The sequence below is a fragment of the Hyposmocoma kahamanoa genome, unplaced genomic scaffold, assembly GCF_003589595.1.
Source record: "Hyposmocoma kahamanoa isolate Upper Pololo Valley unplaced genomic scaffold, ASM358959v1 88, whole genome shotgun sequence".
NCBI classification, from domain to species: domain Eukaryota; kingdom Metazoa; phylum Arthropoda; class Insecta; order Lepidoptera; family Cosmopterigidae; genus Hyposmocoma; species Hyposmocoma kahamanoa.
The window spans coordinates 4,114,251-4,141,443 of NW_020654466.1; the positions used below are offsets into that span (position 1 = coordinate 4,114,251).

At 35.8% G+C, this 27,193-nt stretch overlaps 1 protein-coding gene across 1 annotated transcript in view; it reads left to right on the forward strand.

Moving 5' to 3' along the window:
• LOC113236061 (protein kinase C, brain isozyme) overlaps nt 1-27,193 on the forward strand; it is a 432,928-nt gene that overhangs the window by 361,087 nt on the left and 44,648 nt on the right. The window contains exon 2 of the mRNA XM_026472062.1: nt 26,726-26,757. Coding sequence (XP_026327847.1) covers nt 26,726-26,757 — 32 coding nt within the window. The remainder of the gene's footprint in view (nt 1-26,725; nt 26,758-27,193) is intronic.

Sequence of the window (27,193 nt, forward strand, 5' to 3'; positions counted from 1 at the left end):
CAGTGCAAAAAGGCCAAAGCCCAGTGTCGATGTTTACTCAAGAGCAAACCACTGATTTTGAGCTATAACCTCGAGGATGCCGCGGATACGTTAACCAGTCAGCTGACGCCATTTTCATGTTGTATAAATTAAACAAATAATAATTTCGAAACTAAATAAATACGGAAATAAAAACATAATAAATGATAATGAAAATTTTTAGATTTGATATAACTATATTAATAATATAACCGAATTATAAATTGAATTTTTTTATTTATACATAATATTTAGTTATAAACGGCCTCTGTGGCCAAACGGTTATCGTGCTGCTCTGCGGGCTCAATTCTCGGGCTGGGAGAAATATATATATGGCCTACTTTGTTTCTCTCATGAGTTTGGATGTAATTTGTAGTTGTCTATGTGTATATCCATGGCACCAGCGACCCATAGTTTCTCTAGTGCGGGGCTATATGTGTCCGTTATTTATTTATTATTATTTATCTGAAGCGAGAATGTAATTTATTTGTTTCATTCAGTAAATTTTCGAACTTTCATATCGTCGAAGACCGTTCTCCTAGTGAATTAGCATCAGTTGCTATAATAACATGCCTAGTAGAATCGTATCAAAGCCACTTATGGGTAGGTACTGTTGATTGTAATCCAATCAACAGGCTTGCTTAATTGCATAGCCGTCTCTTGCATATCAATGTAACGAATACACATCCGTCGTTCAAACTTATGTTGATTGGTACGCTGCTTTGTTCTCTAACTCCAGTTGAATAGTTTCCGATTTGATGTGATAGGTTTGATTTGCTTGTCGGTCAGTTACGTCGATTGGTGTATGTTTGCTTTGTTTCTTATTTCTGTTTCGGATTGTGAAATAGTTTTCTTCACAGTTGCCCGTAGACAGTATCATGACAAGCAGGCAACTCGAGTCATTAAGGCACTCAGCGTTCGGCTTCGGGCTTCTAACAACCTCTCGTTACATACCGCCCTATAGGTACACAATTTACTATTGTGTGTTCTGAAACAAAGTGTTGAACAGATTTCTGTTTAATTTATATTGAATTGATACTTATTCATTAAATTTTTATTGAATTGATATTCAATTCTTTTTTGTGAAATTACTCCACTAGTTTGTTATAATTATTAATACGAGTACAAAGATCGAACACTCAGAAAAAATTCCTTCGATCCGGTCGGATTCGAACCGACGTCTTCTTGCGTACCGTGCCAGACGCTATACCAACTAAGCCACGGAACGAACCAACGGACCTCACGAATTTTTCTATGTGCTTGCGTCGTGTCTTTGTATTTGGTTTTTCAACGACTTTTTAGTCGTAGCGCCATCTATGAGAAATCTATGAAATTATACTTATTCAATTTTTTTTTATTAGTCCACTAGTTTGTTATAATTATTAATCTAATTAATCTAAAATAGAAGGTCGAACACTTATAAAAAATGCCACTAAGCCTCGGAACGAACTAGCGGACCTCACGAATTTTACTGTGCTTGTTGTCGGATCACGTTTGCACATAGAAAAATTCGTGAGGTACGCTGGTGCGTTCCGTGGCTTACTTGGTATAGCGTCTGGCACGGTTTGTTGGAAGACGTCGTTTCGAATCCGGTCGGATCAAGGGATTTTTTTCCTAAGTGTTCGATCTTTGCTATTAATAATTATAATAAATAATCATGGTAATGAATCTTAAATAAAATTTGAATATCTACAACTACTTCTACGTTCCTACCTTTTATAGACTTGATAGTTTATATTCTTTTGAAATGTAGAGAAATCATACACACATTATTTTGCTTTGCATGCAGTATATATCTGTGACCCCCGCTAATATAGCGCCGAAACCACAGCGCACTGGGAATACCTGTACCTGAACCCGTTAAGGCGATTTGACCCTGCAGTATTGCGGACGAGGTTTACATTGCCTAAAAATGAATGGATTTCAAACAGATACTGTTTTCAATGTAACACATAAGATACATATATTATAGGGTTGATACAATGTAACTTTTCTTGTTTTTATAACTAAATAACAATATTTAATTTATAAAGAAACAAATGGCTCGCTGCTCTGACAGGCACAGAATTAAATTCTCGACAAAATGTTAAAGAAGAAACTTCATAAATGTGCTTGCCTCAAAAGCCTGAAAGTATAAGGGCGAAACCTATATAAAATTTTGTTGTTTTAACAAGTAGCGTTCTTTCCATATGAAACATATTTACCATATCATTTCCTTTATTTAAGTACTTCAAATTAAATAAACGAAGACCACAACACGGAATGAAAATTTAAGGAAAAAATAGGAAAATTCACAAATACATTTTTACTTAAATGTTTCATATTTAATATATACTTTAGGACTCTCGTCTGTAAGCCGGTTTTTCAGTACCCTATCTTCAGGTGAGGCGGAGCGGAGCTCGTCTAATGCTGAAACGTTAAATGGGACGATAATCTTAAGTCAGGTTTATGCTAAGCCGATTAGCTTTATTGTAAACAGCGCAGGGGTTTGTACCATAGTATAATAACACAAGTGGTGTAACTTCATACAAAGGTAGCACAGCGACTTGTACTTATGTGTGCACGCCTGTCATGCATCTTGTACAGACTCATTCGAATATTCTCACGGTGTACTCCAGTTGCACAACTCGTGTCGGGTGCATAATTCATTACACAATTGAAGCGTTCACTCGATGTTTAAAATATTTAAAATCCTTTTTTGTGCAAAATTATTATTTATAAATGTATTGCTATGTATTAAACTCTCATTTCGTTTCTATTTAATGATCATACTACCATAATCGAGAAACTAATCTGCGATACTGGTTCAAAAATATCCATTCATATAAAAAAGGTTATTTCAATATAGTACGAGAATACGGTTGATAACAATTAATAAAATTGATACCTTAATTGTGTCAAATTATGTTTACAATTTGTAGGCACAATTAATATTGCTGCGCACTTCGTAATATTATTACAAAGTACGCAGAACGCGAACACATAAACACGTTTAATCATTTGAATGCGTGAACGCGTGACCGTCTGTTGTCTGTGAAATAATCTAATAACCTAATCTGCACGTGTGACGAAACTTCAAACAAACATAACATGCTTTTTTCTCCTATATCTTCGATTGCAAAACTCATGGATACTGAAACTGAATTATTTCCCTCACACCAAGAGACATTAAATTCTGATCCAACTCTGTAGATAATTTTTTTGCACCTCTATTAAAATGCGGTCGGTAATTTCGCATAACTCACAAGCGGTGGGAAAGACTCGGGGCTACAGGGGCGCCAATTTCACTGCTCAGCGACCCGCGATAGGGAAGCGCTGATGACTCTGTGAGATAATTATTAAAGGACATTCGCTGGACACAATTGTGTGTTTTTATTAATTAGTTTTTGAACATTTTTCTCTATATTGTCGAGTAATTAATCTTTCTCTCTGTCACATTCTATTTTTGTTGTGTTTTAGACTGCAATTTCTAGAGTAGCAGAAGTACGAGAGGCGGCTGAAAGTATTCTACCTAAGTATGAAATAAAAGACCACCATTCAAAACGATATCTATGTACTCTTAGAATAATAACGCATAGAAACCTAGTCCGCACACGCTAAGTGAGGCAAATTGAAGCGCTCCCAAAGGGCCTACATGAGTGGGCGGGCCGTCAGTGCTCAAGGTCAACTTGCACCGCGAGCAAATCAAGAATTTTAGCTAAAAATGACGAAATGTGTGTGAAACGTTTCAATATGAAATGTACATATTTTATTATGTATTATTATATTTGCTAGAAAAGGACTAATGAGTCTGTTAAAAAAAATTGTTATTAATTTTTAAACATTACGCTTTTTTCTTCCGCCATTTTGTTCTTGCATTGCGAAAAATGATAAACGAATGAATTTGACTTATTTTGAAAAAAGAATAAATAACAAATGCGGCACGATAGTAACTTGTATTATATTTCATTCGAAAATAGTCGATAAAGCAAAACAAAATGTTTCATTTTTTTAATTAGGAGCGAGTAAATGTTCTTATTCCATATTGTTCATAATGTCAGAGTCAAGATATGAAAACGCTGTTAGAATTTTCGTTGAAACCTCTTTTTTAATCTGTCGATCTATTGATTTAAATTAACGATTTGGTTTAGAAACCAAAGCTAAAGCTAGAGCTAGACCTAAAGCTCTAGATCCCGAGTCTGCTAATTTTAAAATCAATGGTACGGTTTTGTACGTTTGCTACAAGTTAACAGTAGTAGCTTGTCAGTGGTATTTTGGTCTTCTGCTCGTCGATGGCGTATTTCATTAATTATTTGACGTTTTTTTCGATGAGGTCTCGATGGCACTAATTTGAAGACCAAATTGCTGATTATTAAAAAAGAAGACATGCACGCCATCACTGGCATTATATTGAGACTCAACTGCCATTGCAACTAGATTTTAGCCGAATAACAAATATTATCATAATTATAATGAAACATCAGTAAAGTTTCAATAAACAGTTGTTTCAAGAAGATTAGCAGACTTGGGGTCCGTTTTGGTAAGAACAGTGGCCCCGGTGTGGCAACAGACGCTGGTTCGGGTACAGTCAGATTGAAGGAATACTTCATTGCCTTGTTCGATCTTTGTGTCGTTAATATTAAATGAAAAACTGGTTTTTTACTTTTGTAGTTCAGTCAGTCGGCCCTAGATTTATTTTTAAGCGACTTAAAAAAGAACCTCCCCCGTTCTAAATGCGACTTTTTTTTATGGTTCTTTCTTTATTGGAAAGAGGGTATCTCAGTATTGGTCCCATTTAAATTTGAAGAAAATATTCCACCTGTAAGGGTGTCAAACTAGGGGATTCCGGGATCCGGTTTCGCTCACTTTCCGGTAACCGATTGCAATAAACCATGGCAAATAGATGTAACTCCACGAACTTTTGAGATCGGTATTTTTTATAAAATCATTATAATTGAACGTAATGGAAAGGTGTTGTTTTAGAACGAAATTAAACAAACCTATCGAGTGTCAAAAAAACCCCATTTTATCTGCCTCTCTGTTTTGTCATCCAACAGTATTACGACATTTAGATATCTTTACGCGGCGTATTTAACATATATATAGCCGAATAATATTGTTTGTTGAAGTACTGCTCTTTTCCGCTACGGTTCGTAAGCAATAGGCCGAACGTAGAAACAATGGACTACCACTTCTGTAATACAAGCAGGCACATATAAACAACTAAGTGAGTGTGGGCGTAGTAAGCAGCAATTTATATATTATAGAAATAACTGTATTTCTTATAGCTATCTTACATAACAAATATATTATAGAAATAGAAACAATTTTTTTATGGTACTAAGTAACGAGACGAACAAGTCGTGTGCCTGTTGGTAAGCGACACGCCTGTCCTTAACAGTTGCAGTGCCACTCAGAGCTTTAAATCACAAAGACCTAAGGGTCACCGCCACTGTGCCCCAGACCCTGAGACATAAGTGAACAAGTCCCTTGGGCCTGTAAATTCACTAGCATCCTTACCGTTAGAAACCGGAACGCAATAATCCTCGCATTGCGCATCGCAGAAATAGGTAAGATGGCAGTATTTCGCTGGACGAACTCTTCGCAAGGCGCTCTACTACTACAATCTATTTGTATACAAATCTGTTTGTAAGATTATTCTATTGTATTTAATATAGAAATTACTTTTACGTATTTTAATCTACTCAAAAATAGCTGTTAATTTTAAACAGCTACTTCTTAATACTCGGGCGGCGTACATTTAGCCACAAAAATGAATTTTAAAGTCTATTAGCGACAACTAACGCAAAAATACGGCAAAGTTAAAAGGTTGTTGTGCCATCACATAATTTCACCGTTTAAATAAGCTTCCAAAACAATATAATATTGCTTAAAATATCGAGAGTTTTGGCGCAAAATTAAGTATGATTGGAGCTCCGAGCAGACAAATTGAAAATATCCGCAGCTAAAGCAGTTTCCATGTACGGATAATATATATAAATATGTATTGTTTTATAACATCGACGCCATTAGCTTGAAAATTCACAACATGGTTAAATAATCATTTCAAATTGTTTGTGCAATCATAGCGTTTGACAGTCAAGATGGAAACAAGTTTCACGATGACATTTATTGTTCATTATCCACATCTTGTTTTTGTAATCACATTTTTTCAGTGTGTACCTGAAAAGTAGCATAGTGTATATGTTTAATGTATTTAATTTATTTATTTATTGAATGTTTTGTAGCAGTAGAGCTCCTTGTTTCTGCCGCCAAGCAGTAATGTGAGCATTACTGTGTTCTGGTTTTGAAGGGTATGGATTACTGGTGAAATTACAGGCACACGGGACATGTCAACTTATGTCTCAGGGTGACGGGAAAGTGAGGATTTGAGGAGCTGAGTGGTACTGCAACTGTAATGGACAGACGTGGCACTTACCACCAGGTGGGCGACTTGTGCGTGACGTCACTTGGTCTCATAAAAAAAATTAATATAACGATGTTTTCGTCCGTGAATATTTATGTATATTTTGTGAAAGTACTTCACTAGTTTGTTATTATTAATGATACAAAGATAAACGAACAATACAAAGAAAAAATCCTTCGTTTCTCGCAATTGGTGCTGATGACAAAACGCCATTTAAATCCAATACAAAGTAAAAGGCACAAGCAGAAGTTCATTAGGTCTGCTGACTCGGTCTGAAATTCAATTGCGCAACAGACACTGGTTCCAGCCCAATCAGATAGAAGGAATTTATCTTTGTGTCAATAATGATAACATTTCATTCAAACTTTACCTAACTATACATATAATAGGACTTATAATTTGCACACGCTGTTAATTGCCAGGAGAATTAACGGTCCTCTGTGTAAATGGAAAAACAAGGTAGTAAAGTTTACTAATGAGCTAACCGTGTTTTTAGTATTGGTATAAAGATCGAACAAAGACAAACAAAAATTGTCGAATCGATCGAAGTCTTGTCAGGTCGACAGAATATTTTTTCTGTTCCATCTTTGTATTAATAATTATAAGAAACTAGTCGAGTTATTTCACAAGAAAATATATGAATATCGTGATTGTATATTATTAACATTCAATAGTAAAAAGAAAAATTCCTTCCATTCCACTGTTCTCGAACCAGCGTCTGTTGCCTCAACGTGGCATGATATTGAATAATAATCTCAGAATACTAAAAAAATCGACCTCAAAAGTTCGTGGAATTACATCTGTTTGCCAACGGGATTCATCCCCTAGTTGTAAGGGTGGCAGTTAGAGGTGGAACATTTTCTTCAAATTTAAATGGGACCACTGCCGAGGTACCCTCTTTCCAACAAAAAAGAATCATCAATATCATAGAGTCAAATTGAGAACCTCCTCCTTTTTTGAAGTCGGTTAAAAATAATAACGTAACCATGTGTTATAGATTCTACGCGGAATAGGCATACTGCAGCGTAGCGAGATAGTGTGCGGCGTAGGGAGAATGGCGACGATATCGTGGCATCCGGAGTCTGTCCGTTCCGCGCAGACACTATTGTTTCGTCGTGTCGTCGTCGTGGCTCGTGCCGTACACGTCGAGGTACAATATTCAAAGTGTGACCGTATTTTACTCATGATTGTATGCATGATAAGTAACAATTTACTATAAAAACTACATTGACATTCATAATATCCAGTCTTGTTTGAAGAGGATAGTGTTTCTAGTTTCATCGGTAAATACGTCTCTCACAGTCGCTGGATCACTATACTGGAGTCTAAATTAGAGTTCAGACGCGTTTATTTTTTTTATTAATTAATAATTGCGCATTTAACTTTCATCTCACCTGATAGAAATTGACGATGAAGTCGACCGTGGAACATACACACCTAAATAACGCCTATTCACTCTCATCTCGAAAAGACCCAAGTTAATATAAACTAAAAAAACGCATATATTCAAAATGTTATACTTAAAATCATTGACTTACAATTATATGGACGTCGGGTCCGCGCTAAAAAGTGTCCGAATTTATAGGGCGTTAAAATCGTATATAGAGCGTCATTCACGCTTTAGTCTTCGTTTGTTCGACTGACAGCGAAGCAAGCAAAATTAGACAGTACTGCGATGACATTACATTTTAAATTCAACGTTTTAGCTTTTTCATATTCCTTTACATGTCACTACGTTTAAATAGGTTGACCTGGGACATTTTTTTCGTGGTTTTTGTATTAGAGCCGTCGTCCATTTATTTGTAAGTCAATGCTTAAAATAGATTGATTCGACCAAAATACTCCAATGAGCAACAACACGTAAAGCAAAAGTTACCACATTTAGACATTGCCGATCTGTGTTACACGTTTCATTGCCTTTGTTGATTCAACGGCGCATTGGTTGGGTTTTTGTTGTGATGTTTCAAATTTACCCACATTAATGAAACAAAAACGGCACATTCAAATTTGTTTATTTATTGTTTTTTTTTTATAGTAGCTTAATTTTTTTTATCTTTGTAAGTGAACAATAGATATTAGTTAAGAGTGCAGCACGCACGCGTATGCAGAATATACTTATTAATGTTCTAGTCCATAAGTTCTTATTTAAGGGAATTATAAATTCTTATCAGAATAAATTTCTTAAACTTCATTATATTACACCTTATTTATAGTATATTACGCCACTTAGCAAGTGTTTTTAATGTGTTGATGATGGTTTGTTTCCTGAACTCATAAAGCAAAACAAAGTTATAACTCTGTTTAAGTGTGGTAGTCATTCAGACCTTACAAATTTCAGACCTATTTCAATACTACCGACTCAGTGAAATATTTGAAAATATGTGCACATTTTATATTTTATGTATTTATTCAATTAAATCAGCCTGCTACAACCTCTATAATTCATATCTTAGGGACTAACATACGTATAAAATAAAACCTAAACGAACATCTACACTTGTCGGCGAAGTGTGGAGCAATCACTGAATTGCCCGATGTACTACACCTTTCGGCCAAATCTCCTCCTTCATGAAGGTGGACAAATGTTCAAGCGGCACTCTCACCACAGACGAATTAAAAATCACGTATCACGTTGTGGCGGGACTTCAACCGCTCGACCTTCAGAGTGTATTTGGCTTTTAGTCTGAGGTACTCCACTATCTCCTTTAACTTCGTGGAGTCCACAGGTACAGAGGGGTCGTCGGTATGACCAGACGCAGCAGAAAGTTCAGTCCTGTCGGTGCTGTGCCACACAGGTTACGGCTGGTGGACTTCCTCTTACTCCTCTCCACCTTTGTGAAACAGTTTGTTTTACTTTTACCAGTATCGTCATTTTAACTCATATACGAAAGACGTAAGCCATGTCGTCGGGAATAGTGCACTTAGTTGGCTCAGACGTGCCCTTAGCAGGTAATAAGTATCATGTTTTAAAATAAATAATTATACTTTTCATTGATATAGTTTTATTCTCGACTGTATTTATTATAGAAACTGTTGGGTAGTATAAGTGGAAATGAAATTTCACAGCTGGTACAGTAGCAGTAGGTACTGCTGGACAGCTGGTAGGGACTAGTGGAATAGGCCGTTGGAACAATATTCCTCCTCTGTCCGTAACAGCGTCACAAAAAGAACTTCCATGCAGAAGCTGCAGTAGTATCTTTTAAATATGCGAAATTGGAAATATGCGTGACTGGGGTGTTAAAAAAAATTAAAAAAAATAAATTGAATGAAATTAAATTGGATTGAATTGAATTAGTGTGCATTTTAATAGAATTAAATTGGTTTCGTTTTGGGTTTTACGAGTGGCGTTTCTGTCCTATAGGAACCTGGCAGAATACCAGCACCGCGGGCAGCATCATTTATGCCAAGTCAGCGCCTTTTCACTGCCTTGACTTCCAACTTGATATTAGTAGAATATATTACTGCGTTACATTTAAGTTAATGTATTGTATCATGTGTCTGTGTATGTATTTGTCATGGTGGTTGATAAATATTTTATCTAACTAATTACGCGTAATAGTCGTGGCAACCAAATTAACCTGATTTACTGGAATCTATAGTCATCAGTCCGTAAATAAATTAATGCTTACTGTGCAAAAATGATAGTCGTAGCCATTGAAATAACAAAGTAATAACCTTTAAACCCAGTCCTGTAAAATTTGATCACGTGAAGATACGCGCTTTTTACCAATATCATACTTCGTAGTAAAAAAAACATTATGCTTGGCTTAACATTGAATTAATGCGCATCGAAGATTGTTTACAAAATACGAAGACACACGATATTATCTGCCCTACTTCTCAAGAGGTATTTATACTTTTAATAAAGGATGTGATGAAGATTTCTGATAATATTTTACATAGTATATTTTAGAGAAGCGTAATTGAAAAAATATTGTTGGAAGCCTCTGTTATTAAATATCTCGGAGCTAGCAGTTTGTTTCACGTATGATAAAACTTCATTATTAATTTTCAGTGAAGGCGTGGGACACTGTCAAAATTGTAAATTTAACAAACCTACGTAATAAACTTACTTTATGTAATAGACGGCCTTAAGCCAGATTATTCACTTTTAGTTCCCTAAGAATCCGCTAGATGACATTGATCCATTTGGCTTTTATTTCTGAATCGCGGTTGTAGTGTGTATATAGATACTCGTATATATAGGTATGATGATCCGACATAATAAATCAGTCTTGTATCGTCATTGAGTTGTTTCACTCGTAAACATCCTTACCTTATATGGCGACCCTGCCATGTCTAAGTACCGCTCGCGTCGCGACTCGTTTTACGATACAAATATCGTATAGTATCGGAGATAAGTAAAAACTAACTTACAGACTGAAGTGAAGAAAAAGTGAAGTGCACATCAAACAAAAAAAAAAAATGTGTAATTCTCAAGCACCAAAGCCTGATCAAAAGATAACATCGCAAATTGGTTACCAGAACTCCATAACCAACACAAATGTGGAAACCCACATAGGGGTAATTTCCTGGTGCATGCTGGCACTCCTATTAATGTTTATTCTGGTTGGGGCTGTCTTAATTATGCGCTACTGCGCAAAATGCTTTAACAAAAGGGTGAACCGTGGACTAGAAACAGGCGTAATGCGCTTGCAGAAGATAGGTTAGAGACTACTCTCCTACTCTACTTCCCTGCTGTCAGTGACAAGATGTGATGTGATTTTGTGATAGTGTTCAAAAAGACTATAGTGCGGTGTATGGTGGAACAGATGCTATAATTTTATATAAGACATTTTAACATAAGATAATTATAGAATATATATTTTATAGGTATGTTTAATATAAGATGGAAATAAATACGAATCTGTTTTTTGAAGGTTGCGAGTGTGATTCTTATGGCTAGCTACCTGAGCCAATTATGCCAAGACTTACGTACTATTAGAGGATATTTAATTAAAATAGGGCCTGAACGGCGAAAGAGTAGTAAGTCAGTTAAAAAAAAGTTAAAGAGCGTCGAATTATTAGTAAAGCAGTATAATAGTTACTTGGACTCTATTAAGAAAGTGTTACAATTTAAAAGTGAATTCGAAAAGGAAGAAATTAATAAGTATTGTACGGATTTCAGAAAATTGTACTCAGAAATACAGGCTTTGTGTCCCACAGAACACGGAAAAGAAAAACAGAATACTGACGAAAGCACAGAACAATCGGAGGTAAGTGATAGTAGTTATAGTGAGAGCGAGTCATCAAACATGGCGAAATTTGACTTGAAAATTGCACTCAGTCTTTTGCCGGTTATGACGATACAAGACTGATTTATTATGTCGGATCATCATACCTATATATACGAGTATCTATATACACACTACACCTTCCCCGGAGGGGGTTAATAAAATAAAATGACAGTTTTATTTTATTATAGTTTTAGCACCTACATACTTATGTAATATAATTGTATAGGTTACAATATTTTATACATAGAAAATACCACTAAATAATTAAAATTAATTAGTACAATTCAGCTTATTAATTCAAGAGTAAATATTGGTAATAATAGTCGATATAAATTTTTATTTATATAATTCAAATTATTAATTCACGAGTAAATATTAGTTATAATAATGTTACATTTTGATATATTTAGTAATTAAAAATTGACTTCAATTTATAATATTATTAATTCGCTATAATTACCTAAACTAAGTAGAATCAGAACTTAAATTTTACCATTACATTTTATAAGGTTTAGTGCGATTTTTATGAACGATTACTTCTTTACCGTTTTTCAAAATCTGTACGTTGCAACCTAAATCTTTGATTATTAAAAATGGACCTAAATATACCTTATCAATTTTTTTTTCCTTCTTCATTTTTGACTAACAAGTAATTACCTACTTTGTATATTTTTGGATTTAGACTTTTGTCGTAATTTACCTTCCTCTTCACCTTGCTTTCAAGTAAATTCTTTCTAGCATCTTCTTGAGCCACCTGTAATCTATATCGGAACTCTTGTGGATAGCTATCAAAGTTGTATAGTGGGTCTATGCCAGAATCATAATTATTAGGCAGTTTACAAGTTTTACCAAATACTAACTCGTGTGGCGTGTATTTAGTCTCTGTATGCACCGTGTTGTTGTGTGCGAAGCACCAGTAGGGTAACCAGCTGCTCCATGAGTTAGGACGATTTTCACAATATATTCTTAAATACGCACCTAACGTCTTGTGTGTGTTTTCCAATGCTCCAATTGACTCGTGATGGTAAGCGGTTGATGTCAGCTGTTTAATTTTGAGAAGTTGACATACCTGTGCCATGGTGTTCGAAACAAACTCTGTGCCACGGTCGGTCGCGATTTCACGCGGGATTCCGTATCGTAAGATAAAGTTATTTACAAACGCCTTTGCAACTGATACAGCGTCCTTGCTGTGTAAGGGATACGCTTCCACGAATTTCGAGAGCTCGCATTGTAATGTGAGCGCGTAGCAATGACCTGTATCATCCTTAGGCAGCGGACCAACTATATCCAAGTAAATTTTTTCTAGCGCATAACTTGACGTGGTTGTAATTTCCATAGGTTGTTTTGTTTTGATACTATGTTTTTGTTTCTGGCACTGTTCACATTTTGATACAAACTGATTAATGTCCCTATCCATACTAGGCCAATAGTAAAACTTTTTAATATTATTAGACATTCGCCTGATGCCCGCGTGGCCACTAGTGGGCAAAAGGTGAAAGTCATTAAGTATGACTCGCTTATCATCTTCGTTATTTATTCTTTGCACACTTTTAAGTATATATAGTCGTGGTATGGACTCTTCGTCCACGGCCAGACCGCCGCGCGCCGCGCGCGACGCAGATGGCAGCACAACTGGCTGCCGCGATCGCGTTCCATAGCCATAGCTCTCCGTTGGTTCTTCATCTACAGAGTCGGCCCAGCTGTTTATTGTCGGTATGGTAGTAGGTTCCGCAATAATGTCTGTGATGCTGGCTGGGATCCATTTTGCCTTCTTTGATTTCTTGCCTGTAGCGGCCATATTACAAGGCTAAGATTTTCTCTCGAATGGTGACTACTCGAACACAATTTTGTTAATGTGAAGAGAAATCTGACAATACAGAGAGCTCAGTACGGCAACCGGGAGTCGAGTCCCTTCTTGGGAACTGCTATCCGGATCTTCTAACATTTCGTAGGCTCATATAAGGTGAAAAACCTCATCTCGCGGAACGGTTTCCAGGAATCGAGTCCCTTCTGGGAACAACTGCCCGAACCTTCCGCATACAGGGTAAAATTGTATTAGCGACATTACAAGATGAAAATAAAAATCTTCTGAACAAACAACAATTTGGAGTTTCACTTGGCTTGTTTTGGTAACCTCATCCAACGGAAGAAAGAACCTCCCTCCTTTACAAACTTAAGCTTTAGTTAACATTAAATAAAGTTTACTTTGTGGGCGCATCACACACAAGGCGGACTGACGACCTGGCAAAGGTTACGAAAATCCGCTAAATGCAAGCACCGTAAGACTGGTCGCTGTTGCAACATTTGGGGGATATTTTCAACAGTGAACGTCTTTCGGCTGAAGTGATGGTGTTGAACAGATGTTTTAGATAATATTTTTTGCTTTCGGCCATAGTTTCCACTAAACTTTAGTTTAAAAAACCGACCTCAAAAGTTCGTGGATTTTTTTACATCTATATATTTGCTAAGGTTAATTAAAATCGGTTCCCGGAAAGTGCGCGGAACCGAATTCATCCCCTTGTTTGTCACGCTTAGAGGTGGAATATTTTCTTCAAATTTAAATGAGACCACTACTGAGATATCGGGTCACAAATAATAATCGCGTAACATACACAAAAAAAAAATACAGTCGAATTTAAAACCCTTTTTTGAAGTCTGTTAAAAAACGAAACACACTGACATAAGTACCATCTGCTTATTACAACAACTTCTTCTTCTTGGGGTGCCATCTCCTACCCGGAGGTCGGCTATCATTGTGGCAATTTGGGTCCGTGAAGTTGCGGCTCGGAACAGTCCTGTGGTACTTATGTTGAACCACTCTGCAAGATTTTGAAGCCATGTGGTTTTTCTACGACCACGTCTTCTGCGGCCCTGGATTTTTGCCTGCAGAATGAGTTGCAGTAGAGAGCATTTATCACTCATGATGTGCCCGAAGTATTGCAGCTTCCTCTTTTGTACTGTTTTTGCTCCAAGCCTTTGTGCATCCTCTGCAATACGTTGTCATGGGTGACTATCCGTCCACGATATTTTCAAAATTCTTCGATAAACCAACATTTGGAAGGCTTCTAACCGTTTACATAATGTCTGAGTTAGTGTCCATGCTTCTACACCGCACAAAAGAATTGAAAATATGTATCACCGCACTAAACGGCATCTTGTCGATAGTTTGAGACTATGATTGCAAAGGAGGTGACTCATTTTAATACAAGCACTCCTGGCTTGCTTTATGCGACATCTAACTTCTATGTTGTGGTCTTCCTCGTCGTTTACCATACAGCCAAGGTATTTAAAAGAACGGATCCTGTCAAATGGTTGATTTCTAGCGTGAAGGACAGCAAACGTCTGCGGAGCACGGCCGACAATCATATACTTAGTCTTTTTGAAGTTAGTATTCAGACCGTTATGTGCGCTGATCGAGTCTACACGATTGAGCAGGTGCTGTAGATCTTCCTTGGAGCTGGCAAGGAGAATCGTGTCGTCGGCATATCGGATGTTATTGATGCGACGCCCGTTTACAACAATCCCTTCGGTTGCGTCTTCAAGAGCTTCTGAAAAAATCTCCGTTTAAACGCTGAAAAGCAACGGTGATAATATACATCCTTGCCTCACTTCTCGTAGTATCTCCACATCATCTGTGAGTTCTTGCTCTACGCGTACATTTGCTATCTGTTACCAGACAACAACACTTAAAATTAAAAAAATCACTATACAAAAGATTGTACTCCAAAAGCAATGAAGTCACTATCAGTAAGCTAACAACTCGTCGAGACCAACTTTAGAGTATACTACCTTAGCTGGAATTCAATTTTTTCCCATACTAATTACGGTTCCACACTGACAAACACCGGCTTTATTTCAGAAATTTATTTTTTACAAACGACATTAAAATCATTCCAAAAATGTATATCATATACCATACGTGTTCTATTTGATTCAGTTCATATTACAAAAAACACTAGTATTTGTAAAGTGCTTATTGAATACAACGGTTTTCTTGTAAAATTTCGAGGTCAGTTTGTGTTTACTTTCTATCCTGAAAATTTTTAGGAATCGTGTTTTCACACCACATAATAATCAGTATACATCCTCAATTTTACTATTTATTTTTTCCAAAATTATTGATTCAACACTTTGACTGTTAAGCAGAATCAACCAAAGTTATTTGGTTGTATAGACTCTTAATGTGCCTAAACAGGATAGTTCTGCTCTAAGTAGGCGAGGAGTTGTATAATCTGCATATTATTCTAATGTCATTGAATTTCCATAGTATAACAAATTTCAAATAGACCCGACAAATGAAAATAACATAAATATTCATTTTATGGCTAAGACTCCTACGCTAACTGGGAAAAGAGCTGATGACCTTTAAACAACTGAACAGATGTTCATCAGACGTAGCTAAGAACTATCCTAATTGAATTGCCTTCAAATAATATAAACCGCTTCGAGATCAGTTAATCCGTTTGAGAACTACAACGCCGCGGACAGACACTATAGGTACAAACTTATCTTCCCCCTTTTTGCGGCGGGGGTCAAAAATAGTGATGAAAGAGACTCAGTCTTTTAAGGCCTTTTAAAAAACCTCGACTAATTTTTAACGCCTCACGACTAGTCTAGTTTTTTAACCCTCAAGTCTTGAGCCATAAGACTAAAACTGAAGACTAATTCGACTCGAAGTCTTTTAACCCTAGGAAGCTTAAAAGACTTATAGGACTAAAACGACTAAAACGACTGGCGCCTCATAGCCTCGGGAGTCGCGAGTCATGACTCGTATGGCGTGATTTTATTTCTACCCACAAGGTGTTTATTTTACGATTTGTACTATAAGTAAATAAACGTGATTATTTACTACATACTACTTACGTCATTTTGTTTACAAAACTTCGGGTTTAATAAGACATAAAATAGGTTATAAGTATTTTGCGAACAACTCGAGTCGTTTAAGTCTTTCAAGTCGTTCAAGTCGTTTAAGTGTTATGAGTCTATTAGTATAACGAATGAGTCTTATTAATAAAAACTCGAACCCCCAGTCTTAATTTTAGAGTCGAGTTCTGTAAAATGGAGTCGAGTCGTTATAAAACGCCTTAAAAGACTGAGTCTCTTCATCACTAGCTAAAAACCAATAAGCACCTTGATAGAGTTTATGAATTGATAAAATTGTTGGCGACTGCGTTAACAATTTACATCATTTATGGCGAAGTTGGTGGAATATATGAAACAAATTATTTTTCTCTAACACACTCGGAAATATTTGAGTTACTTTCAAAAAACGAACACGGAAAATTTGTCATTTATAGACCGTACTACTTCTTACCAGCCAATCCATTATTGTCCACTTCTCTAAACTTTTAAATCTACCTGCTAATAATGAACTGTGTAAACATGCAGAATAAAAACTTATACAGCCAACTGCCCAGTCTTTATAGATGCGCGAATTAAAAATACCTGCCTGTACCGCTTACTAATAAAAAATGGCGGTAATATTTAAACTGAAGTGTTTTGGTATTCTTTTATTTCTTCGTCGTTTTGGATTTTTATCGCTAAATGAGTGCTAGTGAGAAGAGCGATAACGAAAATAATAAAATACTCATTCAAACACATCATCAGAAGTTCAGCAGATTACTATTAATGTGCCTGGAAAAACAATAACATTTTCTTTGAGCAATTATCCTAACACGTCACATGTTATTTTCATATTAATTAACATTTTTTTTTTACTTTTCCTATTACACATCTTTCTCTCTTTAGTCTTATATTATTTCCTCACATTGTTCGAGAAAAATATTATACATGCCTTGGTGGGAATGGCGATTGCTTGACTCGTATTAATACAAGGCCTCGCTGTCTCGTCCAGCAATCCCTTAATTCTCGGCCTCTGCAATAGTGTATACATAATATTGTATATAGTATATACAATATTGAATATAATTTATTAATACAAAGAACGAACACAAAGAAAAATTCCTTCGATCTGACAGTCCTGTCAATTATAACAAACTAGTTGAGTGTTTTCACAAAAACAGTAGAGCTCCGTGTGAAAGAATTCGTCCAGGGTATTACTGCCACCTTACCTATTTCTGCCGCCAAGTAAGGGTGCTGGTGAAAATACGGACACGAGACTTTTCAACTTATGTCTCAAGGTGACAGGCGCAGTAGCAGTGCCCTTTAAATATTTTTCCGGATTGAAATCGTGTATATTTGCTTTTTCAAACAAACCAACGTTTCGGGCCCTTTACAGGTCTCACGGTCACGGTCACATAATTATGTTTTTATAAAAGAGGTTATACAGGTGGTGCTATAGCAAAAAAGCCATTTAAACCTAACACAATGGGCGGTAACAAGCACAGAGAAATCTGAAAGATTGCTGACTCGATCTGTAAATACGTTGGTAAGAGCGGTAGCCACGGTAAAGTGTCTCCAGTCTCATCGTCAGTCGGATCGTAGGAATTTTTCTTTGTCTTTGTTCGATCTTTGTATCAATAATAATAGCAAACTATAATCTGTCTTTTTTGAAGACGAAGTAAAATGATAGTTCATTGTTCAAAAGTGTTGCCCGCTTGCAAGCAGCTAGTGATTGTCGATAAATATTCTGTCGACTATCGACTGGATATTGGTTACGCTTATGGAATAAGTAGCCCAATTTGTTTCATCCTCGACCCATTATGCATCCAATTACTGAGCACAAGTTCATTTGAATTGTCAATTTCTGTAAGTTATGTATGAACTACAACATACACTGTATTTAGAACTATATTTATGAAATATACAAAGAGAGATATTTGAAAGCTTTTAGCGATAGCGATAGTAAATAGAGTCAAAATAACAATAAAGAAGGCAATAACGCAATTAGTAATCATTAACGTCGTAACATTCACAATTCTGTAATTTTGACTGGCAAAATTTTATCTTCTTTCACAATCTATCGATAAAACTATCGACAACAACTACATAACTATTAAAAATGAAAACTAAAACTATGAAAATTGGTCACCGTACAAATACCATTTTACACCGTCTTCAAAAAAGACAGACTATTGTGGAGTATTTTCACAAAAGAATATACGAACATGGATGAATATATGAATTAATAAACACATCATGATGTTTTTCTGAAATAAATATTTATATTATTACAAGTTTAAAAAGAGACAACGATGTAGAGATATACGCAGTAATACATATACAAGTACTTTATAATAGACTGCAATATGTAAAAGTTGAATAAGCACTTGCATAGCCTAATTGTTGATAACAAAAAATAGAGTTGTTTAATTATACGTAATTAAATACCTCTGAAGATATTCGTATCCAAATTCGTCTATCAAATCTGATGATTCCACAGATTAATTACGAAAGTTGTTTTCCGCCTTTTTGTTTTGGTAGAAGCGCTATGTACAGCAGTCTACACTTATTGCTATAACTGTTCGGAGATGCAATTTCGAAACGCAGTTGATGTAGTACAGTGCTGGATATGACATCGTTAATTGAACTGCATTGCAGATGCAACGGATCCAATCAAATTTCGATCTATCGAATGTCGTCTACAAATTCATAATACAGTTCTAGATATGCCATTGAGTGTAGTTGCGATGTTGATTGAAATTTCGCTTTACTAGCGTATTATTTCGGTCGAGGAACGGGAGACTATCTAATGCCTTTAATCTACAATTGCTCTTTGACAAAAATAGTGTATCTTAATCCCTTCGTGGACAGTACTGAAATAATGCCGCACACCAAAACTCATTACTTTTCTTTAAGTATATAATCTCAATTACCTAAAAAACTATTTTGGACCGCTGTAAATGGATCAGTTTGTATGTATATGCATGCATTATTTAATTTCTATATGAAAGTATAAATAGATATAGAAACCATTTATTGTAACGCCACATTATAAAAAAAAACACAAAAACAAAGACTAATATAGCTAGAACAGAAATAACATAAAAAACAGCAAGTAAAAAAACATTTAAACCACACGTTACATAATACTATACTGACATGTGTGCGACTGTGGCGTGTACAAAAGGATCCCATTCAGCTAAAGTCACAACCAAGGCTAGGTTGTGACGCTGGTGTTCAATGGGCCCTAGCCGAGTGAGTGAGAGTGACGGACGTATGCTATATATGTAGTGCTATATAAATTAAACGATGCTCCTATCACCCATGCATATTTACCTAATTTTAAGGAAACCTATTTTGATATAAACTGGCAACACATACGGATTTATGTCCAGATTTTGTGTTCCGAGTGAATCTCAAAAAATATTGGGTAAATAAATTGCAAAACAGTTAAACACAAAAAACAAACAGTCTCCTGTAAAAATTTCGTTTAGCTTTGCACGCGAATTTGCACTATCCTCAACGATATGATGGTCATTGTCGGGTCAGTGTGCAATGCCTAATTTCTGTAGCAATTTTCATTATTTAAGTATTTGAGTATATATTAGCGTGAAAGACCGAATGTGGACGGTGGGATGGGGTGAGGTTAGACCTCGGTATATATCTCAATCAGATTGGAGATGACCTTAAAAAGGCCAGGTTAAAAGTATAAAGAATAAATGGGCATGTATGAAGAAACTAATGGAAGTGAAGGAGGTGAAGGAAGTTTGTCAGTCTCTGTCTACCCCGGCGGCACGGAAATTAGGCAGTCGACTTTAAGGTGAGTCACCGGAGGACAAGCGGGAAAAACTGTTTTGTTAGATCAAATAGTTTAGGTATTTACTGTTAAACAACGGTCTTACAAGAAATATACGGTACACATAAGGATATTGTCTAAAGAATGTGCTAGTTTGTTATACGATAGGATGTTCTTTATAGATTTTAAGGCTTTCGTGGTTATTCACTATATGATTATCACTAATTTCAGGTTTCGTACCACGGTATGACTTCTTTTTATTTTCCCGATGTTTTCAGTTCAGTTTCGCGTGTGGATATAGTGAGTGTGGTTTGTGTGAAATCAGTGAGTAACAATGGTAACGCCACAACAAATCGCAATGATGGTAGTACTCGTCGACAGCGCAAGAGGGTAGACAGATATGTCTGCTCTTAAAGCTGTCATCTGCCGCCGTCCAGTCAACCCGTTACCATGGAGCGTGCAACCGTTCCGAAATATCGGGGAAATAAAAAGAAGTCATACCGTGGTAACACCTGAAATCAGTGATAATCATTTAGGATGTTGTTTATCCAGTCATACCTATATAATCCTGAAAACGGGCTAGAATGAAAGTAAAAGGAATTATTTAAGAATATTTGTTTTTGTAATATCAAGTGTTAAGTAACACGCCAGTCAATAGCAGTTGCATTGCCACTCTGAGCTTCAAATCGCAAATATCTGATGGGCACTGCCATTGCGCCCTTCACCCTGAGACATAAGATGACAAATCCCATGTGCCTGTAATTTTACCAACTTACCCTTAAAAACCGGAAGGCAGTAACGCTTGCATTACTACTTGGCGGCAGAAGTAGGTAATACGGCAGTACTTCACCGGATGAACTCTTTCACGAGGAACTCTACTGCTACTACCTTTGGAAGTAATTTTTATATGGAAATACTTCTCTTTAAGTACTTTAAAGGACCTGCTGAATTTTGTTTTTCAACTGAAGCCTTATAGGTATTAATTAAAATCACACTTATCCCAAAATTTGCAATTTGCCCAGTAGTTTAACACGCTGCTTGTCGACGTCGGAACTTTGTCAAAATCTCTCCGCCTTTTCTTATTTTATTTCATATTAATTTTGAGCGTGCGGATTGCGGGACGCGAGAGACGACCCCCACACCTCACCTCCTAAAATCTGGGGTCACTTCGCCTTAAGGTTTGCCTTGCGAGACCCAAAGTTTCGACGTACTTCGACCACATGGAAAATCGGCTTTTCGACATTAAAAAGTACGAATTAAAGTTTTTAAAATATATAATTTAATCAGAAGACACATTTAGTAAAATATAAGTAAACACGATCGATAAAAAATAATCACAGAGTTCCGCAAACAATTCTAAAAACAATTTTATGCGAATGTTAAAAATAAAAAATGCTACTATTTAAAGGGCTGTGAAGATTGAAATCATTTTCAACAGTCTAGATTAAACAACACTCTTACAAAAAACCTGTCAGTGTAACTAAAGAGGGTAGACAGATGTCATCCCTAATCTAATCTTACACACTCGTCGCTGTGTCGTTATGACGTCAGACCTCTGCGTTACACGACAATGATATTTGAATTTTTCTTAAGGCAGCTACCACACATGAAATCAGCTTGAGTCGGTCAGAAAAAGCATTTATATTCATGCAATAGAAGCGAAAAGGACGTAGCATGTTTCGTTTCTGCTTCGATCACCAACGCCAAACGACGAGACAAAGTGTTTTCTAATGCGATTATATGCCGATAAATGTGGTGACAATCTTAAAATTTATCTCTTTAAAGCGTGAAACGCACTGACAGCGGATGCGGGTCGGGCGCGTGTCGGATCGGGTGTAATTCCGTGTAACAACAAACCACGAGCGGGTGCAGGACACGACCAGTGTCCGTCCCGCGCCCGCGGGATAATAAAATTTCGGTTGATATTCAAATTAAATTGATTGTCATTTTACGAAGTTTAAAACGTTGTTTTATACAGCTTCTGCGTACTTGTTTGACAAAAATTAATTTTAATCAATATTGTAAATAATAAAAATGAACAAATATATATTTACAAAGAGCAACCCCTAGAGTTTTGTTACTTATTCCTCTCAGGGGAATCTCCCCGAAATGTTTAATCAATGTGACAATTTCAAGAGTAGCTTGCTTACCAATTAAGAAAGATATATTTGAATATGAATAATATATCTTTCGTGGGGTTATACATTGTTACCTTGTGTGCAAAAAGATGTGGTTACGCTATCAAACAAATATGAAACCACTTTCTAAATTTATTGTTATAACAGATTTACAACTCCGCACACCTACGCATTTAGTTAAAATAATAACACAGCAAACTAATATTGTCTCTATTTTATACATCGTGTTTCCGTGCCGTCTCTTTCACTCCATTCTTAACGTTTCATTTACTAAAGAATTTAACTATTGTATGTTCCGTTTTTTTTTTGTATTACTTGATTTTACATCGGAAATGAACTTATCTATTATGGTATTTGGTTGAGGTGTGGATTGTATCCTAGCTTTTGTGCTTTAAGAGTACAGATCTTCTTAGATTTTAATTACGTATGATGAGATAAGTGCATTTTGAATGGGTTTTATAAAATAATAACTGTAAATAATTATTTTGAATTCTTAGGTTTTCGCAATTGTTGCACATAGGGAATGAAACTATTTTTCCGGATTTTATATTTGCTTTTTTGAAGCAAACCAACGTTTCGGATCCTTTACAGGTCCCATGGTCACGAGTGACTACGGGGTGGCCACGGGTGACCATGGGCCCGAAACGTTGTTTGAGAAAACAAATATATTAATATATTATGTTGTTGAAATGTCATTTCCTAAATAATTATTTCAATAACATAATATGGTACTTAGTCAAACAATAAAAATAGTAAAAATACCAAATATAATGCATTAATTTCGTTGTAGACAACATATTTAGTGTATTACCACAAGCACACACAACTCTATACAACAATAAAGAAAGAAAAACAGAAAAAGTGAAATTACGTAAATTTACTTAAATTTATAAACAACTTGTCTATGCTACAACATGTCAAATAAGTCATAGTTCAGTACGGGTAATATAAATATACTTACAGTTTATTTAACCAATAATGTACACCAACGAACTAAATAAAACCAATAATGACAATAACAAAAAAATGTCAAAAACAAGTACATTTAAATTTAGGCTGGTTTCAGAGCAGTGCGGATTTATCTGCGGACGGTCCGCGCGGAACGCCGGAGCGGAGTAATACGTGTGACATAAGAACATCGTTTTACACTGACTCAGATTGGTCCGTGCGGAACAAGCTCTATGTGAACCCCGCACACAAGCCAACCGTGCGTTGATTTTAGGCGACTGTCTTCCGTCAATATCCGCATTAAATTAAATACCGATTCAGAGCAATGCGGATTCTACTCATGCGGATAGACTGCATGCGGACTGTCCGTACGGACCGTACACACAGCTGTGAAACCAACCTTAGACTTTAAATCTTTTTTTTAAGACATCAAGTGACGTATAAAGTCCGAATAGTCGTGCGCCTGACTTTTAATTGCAAAGATCTGAGGCGCACTGCCACTGCACCCGTCACACTGAAACATACGTTGACAAGTCCCATGTGCCCCAGTAATTTCACCAGCATCCTTACCCTTCCAAACCGAAACACAATAATGCTGACATTACTGCTTGGCTGCAGAAATAGGTAAGATGGCAGTACTTCCCTGGACGAACTCTTTCACACGGAGCTCTACTGCTACTAAAATCTAAAATTAAACTGCTGTTTCGTTTTTTTTCTTTCAACCGTGACATTGACAAAATCATCATTTCTCATAATGATGGAGCCATAAAAATAAAAAGTGAGTGAAACTGCTAAAAAAGTACATAAAGTATATGTACAAAAACACACACACATCCAGCACCTCTCAACATCTTTGCATCAGATCTAATAGGATATTCGAATTTTAACTCGATTTCGAGCGACAAGTGTAATCCTTATGAAGCTATTACTGCCCATGATTGAATTAAAGCTAAGGTAATCCCTGGAATGGCCGCGTATTATATCGCTTAAGTGTTTAACATGTTTAATGAAGCTTTGATCCATTTTTGATGTTTTTCATTTAAAATATAAGTGCGTTTGGTTCTTTGTCGTGAGGTAGACAGTTTACTGTTCGACGCCTTTTAGAACACTAACAACATGTGATGTCTTACTACCATGATTGTTTATTATATTCATTTATTTTTTGTGAAATTACTCCACTAGTTTGTTATAATTATTTATTAATACAAAGATCAAATACTAAGAAAAATTCCTTCCGTCTGTCAGGACTCCCAATATAAAAGATCTGTAACAAACACGTAGAAAGATTCGTAAGATCAGCTGACCCGATCTGTTGCTCAGTTGGTAGAGCGGTGGCCCTGGTTTGCCATACAGATGCAGATTCGAGTCCTGTTAGATCGGAGGAAGTTTTCTTTGTATTTATTTATTTATTATTATTATTATTAGGCACATCAACATCATATGTATTTGACAATCAACAAAAATTAGACATGAGGCTAGGACTGATACATATAACAATTACAGACATACACAACGTTCGCTACACACTGCTCTATATACAGGGTGGAAATTTGTAATGCCACCTGGAGGGAAAGTACTCTAAACACCGGAGATAGAAATTTTTACTTAAAGGAAACATTCCTTTATTTTTTAAAAGAAATAAAACTGCATTCATAGATTTTTGAAAATTTCTAGCAACACGCGGGAATCGAACCCGCTTTAATCTGAAAAAAATGCACCTGCACTTTTATTGCATCGATCGATAGGGTTAATTATAAGAATAAAATATCTCTCACAAAATTGGTTAATTAAATGGAAAAAAAAACCATGAAATCTTAACGTATTTTAATAAAACGAAAAAAATGGTAAACTAATGTTGCTCGAAATGAGCTCCATTTTCTTGGATACACAAATTTAATCTTTTAACCAATTCATTTTGAGTAACTTTTATTAACGTGTTGTGATGAATTGTATTACAAATCGTCTTCTGAACTCAGCCTTCAAAATGAATTCGTTAAAAGATTAGATTTGTCTACCCAGTGCAGTACACACATTACATTTAAGACTGGAATTCGATCTCGTTTAAATGACCGCCGTGAGCGCGTTTGCAGCGTTCATTTCTATGAAGCCAACTTCGACCACTCTTCCTCATACCGGACGAAATGTTATTGACTTAACTTGTTGGCATAAACCAACGACTAAACATAAACCCATGAAAAGTAATCAAACGGCGTTAGATCGCATGAGCGAGGTGGCCATACGACTGAATTGAACTCCATTCTTAAATGTAACTTGTGTCCTGCACCTGGAATGAATTTCAGCAAGATATCTCAATTATTCTGTTTTATTGAAATACAAAACTGTTATGTCCTTATTGAAAAATCCATATATATTCCTACCTACCTGTACCCCGAGTAATAAACGAGTCACCGCTGGAATTATGTAATTTTTTAATAATCACTAATATAAGAAGTAAACTTAAAAATCACTTTGTAAACAACTTAATCAATTGCGATATATTTGATTGTTTCTATGTATTTATCCAATTTCTGTATAATCTTTTTGGTTAATGATAGATTATTTATAAAAATTATTTGAATATTAGCAAAACTTTTCTATCTATCAGCTAATTGAACATATGTATTGTGTGGATGCAGTTTCGAACCTTAGTCGTTTAAAATATTATTATTACTATATTTATATATACGTATTACGTTTTAAAGGATAATTTTAAAAAATGTATTGCATGGAATTACACCACTTCTGCACTGATAGCCTCAATTATACTCATTTAGTTTCACAAAAAGCCTATATTTTAATTCAATATCCAAGATTTAAGTTTCTAAGTTATTCGAGATTTACGGAAACAAGCTGTATATTATTATTCAGAATAACTTTCCTGTAAAACGTCTCTTCAAGAACGTCTTAAGATTAACTGTAGTGAATTTATGTGCTGTAGAACCCTGTAAATCCCGGTAAAATTCGAGTACCTTTTCTGAGATCCAAGGTGCACGTAGCATTCTTCTTCTCTGAAATTCTTAAAGCTTTGAAAATTGCAATTGCAATATCGTACGGTTCACAATTTGAACTATGTTTCGTAGCATTTAATATGACTGCAGCCTCCTACGCCGCGTTATTGCTACGCCCACGTAGTACGGCGTAGTATAGTTGCCGAAAGGTAATACGTTCTATTCAACGTTCCGTAGGTGTAGAGTGGGAGTTTGAACTTTGAACTTTAAGTTATTGTAAATTTAGTAATTCGATGTAAAGTCAACATTCTTGACTTGTTAATGATTTATTAAACAATACATGTGTTGATGTTTCAAATTTTAGTAAATTTTTTTTATTTGTTTTGTTACAGGGGTTTCGGAAAACAAGGATTCCAGTGTCAAGGTGAGTATTCTTTCATATTTTGCTAGTCACTTATACCATAGATCAATTCTCTGGAGGACTGCTGCTAATCTCCATACTATACAGACGTAACTTCGGAAAAAGTCGAAATTCCGTCTTATCTCTAGGCGGCGCTGATCAATAACCTGGAAGTAGTTTATGTTATATAAAAGGCCGTGGATACCAATTAATTTATCTTTAGTATGAAATATTTGAAGTCAGCTTTTTTTCCTTGTAATTTAAATATAATCAAGAGTTAAAATTGTTTTCTGAACTTTGACAAATACGCGTGTCAAAAGATGGCATTGTGTGTTCAAAATTAATTTATAAATTAACGCTTCCTACTATAGGCAGATCGCGCTAATCCTAAACAAAATAAAAGAATAACCGGCACTGTCCATAAAAATCTTTGCAATAAGCGCCATCTAGTAGATTTGTT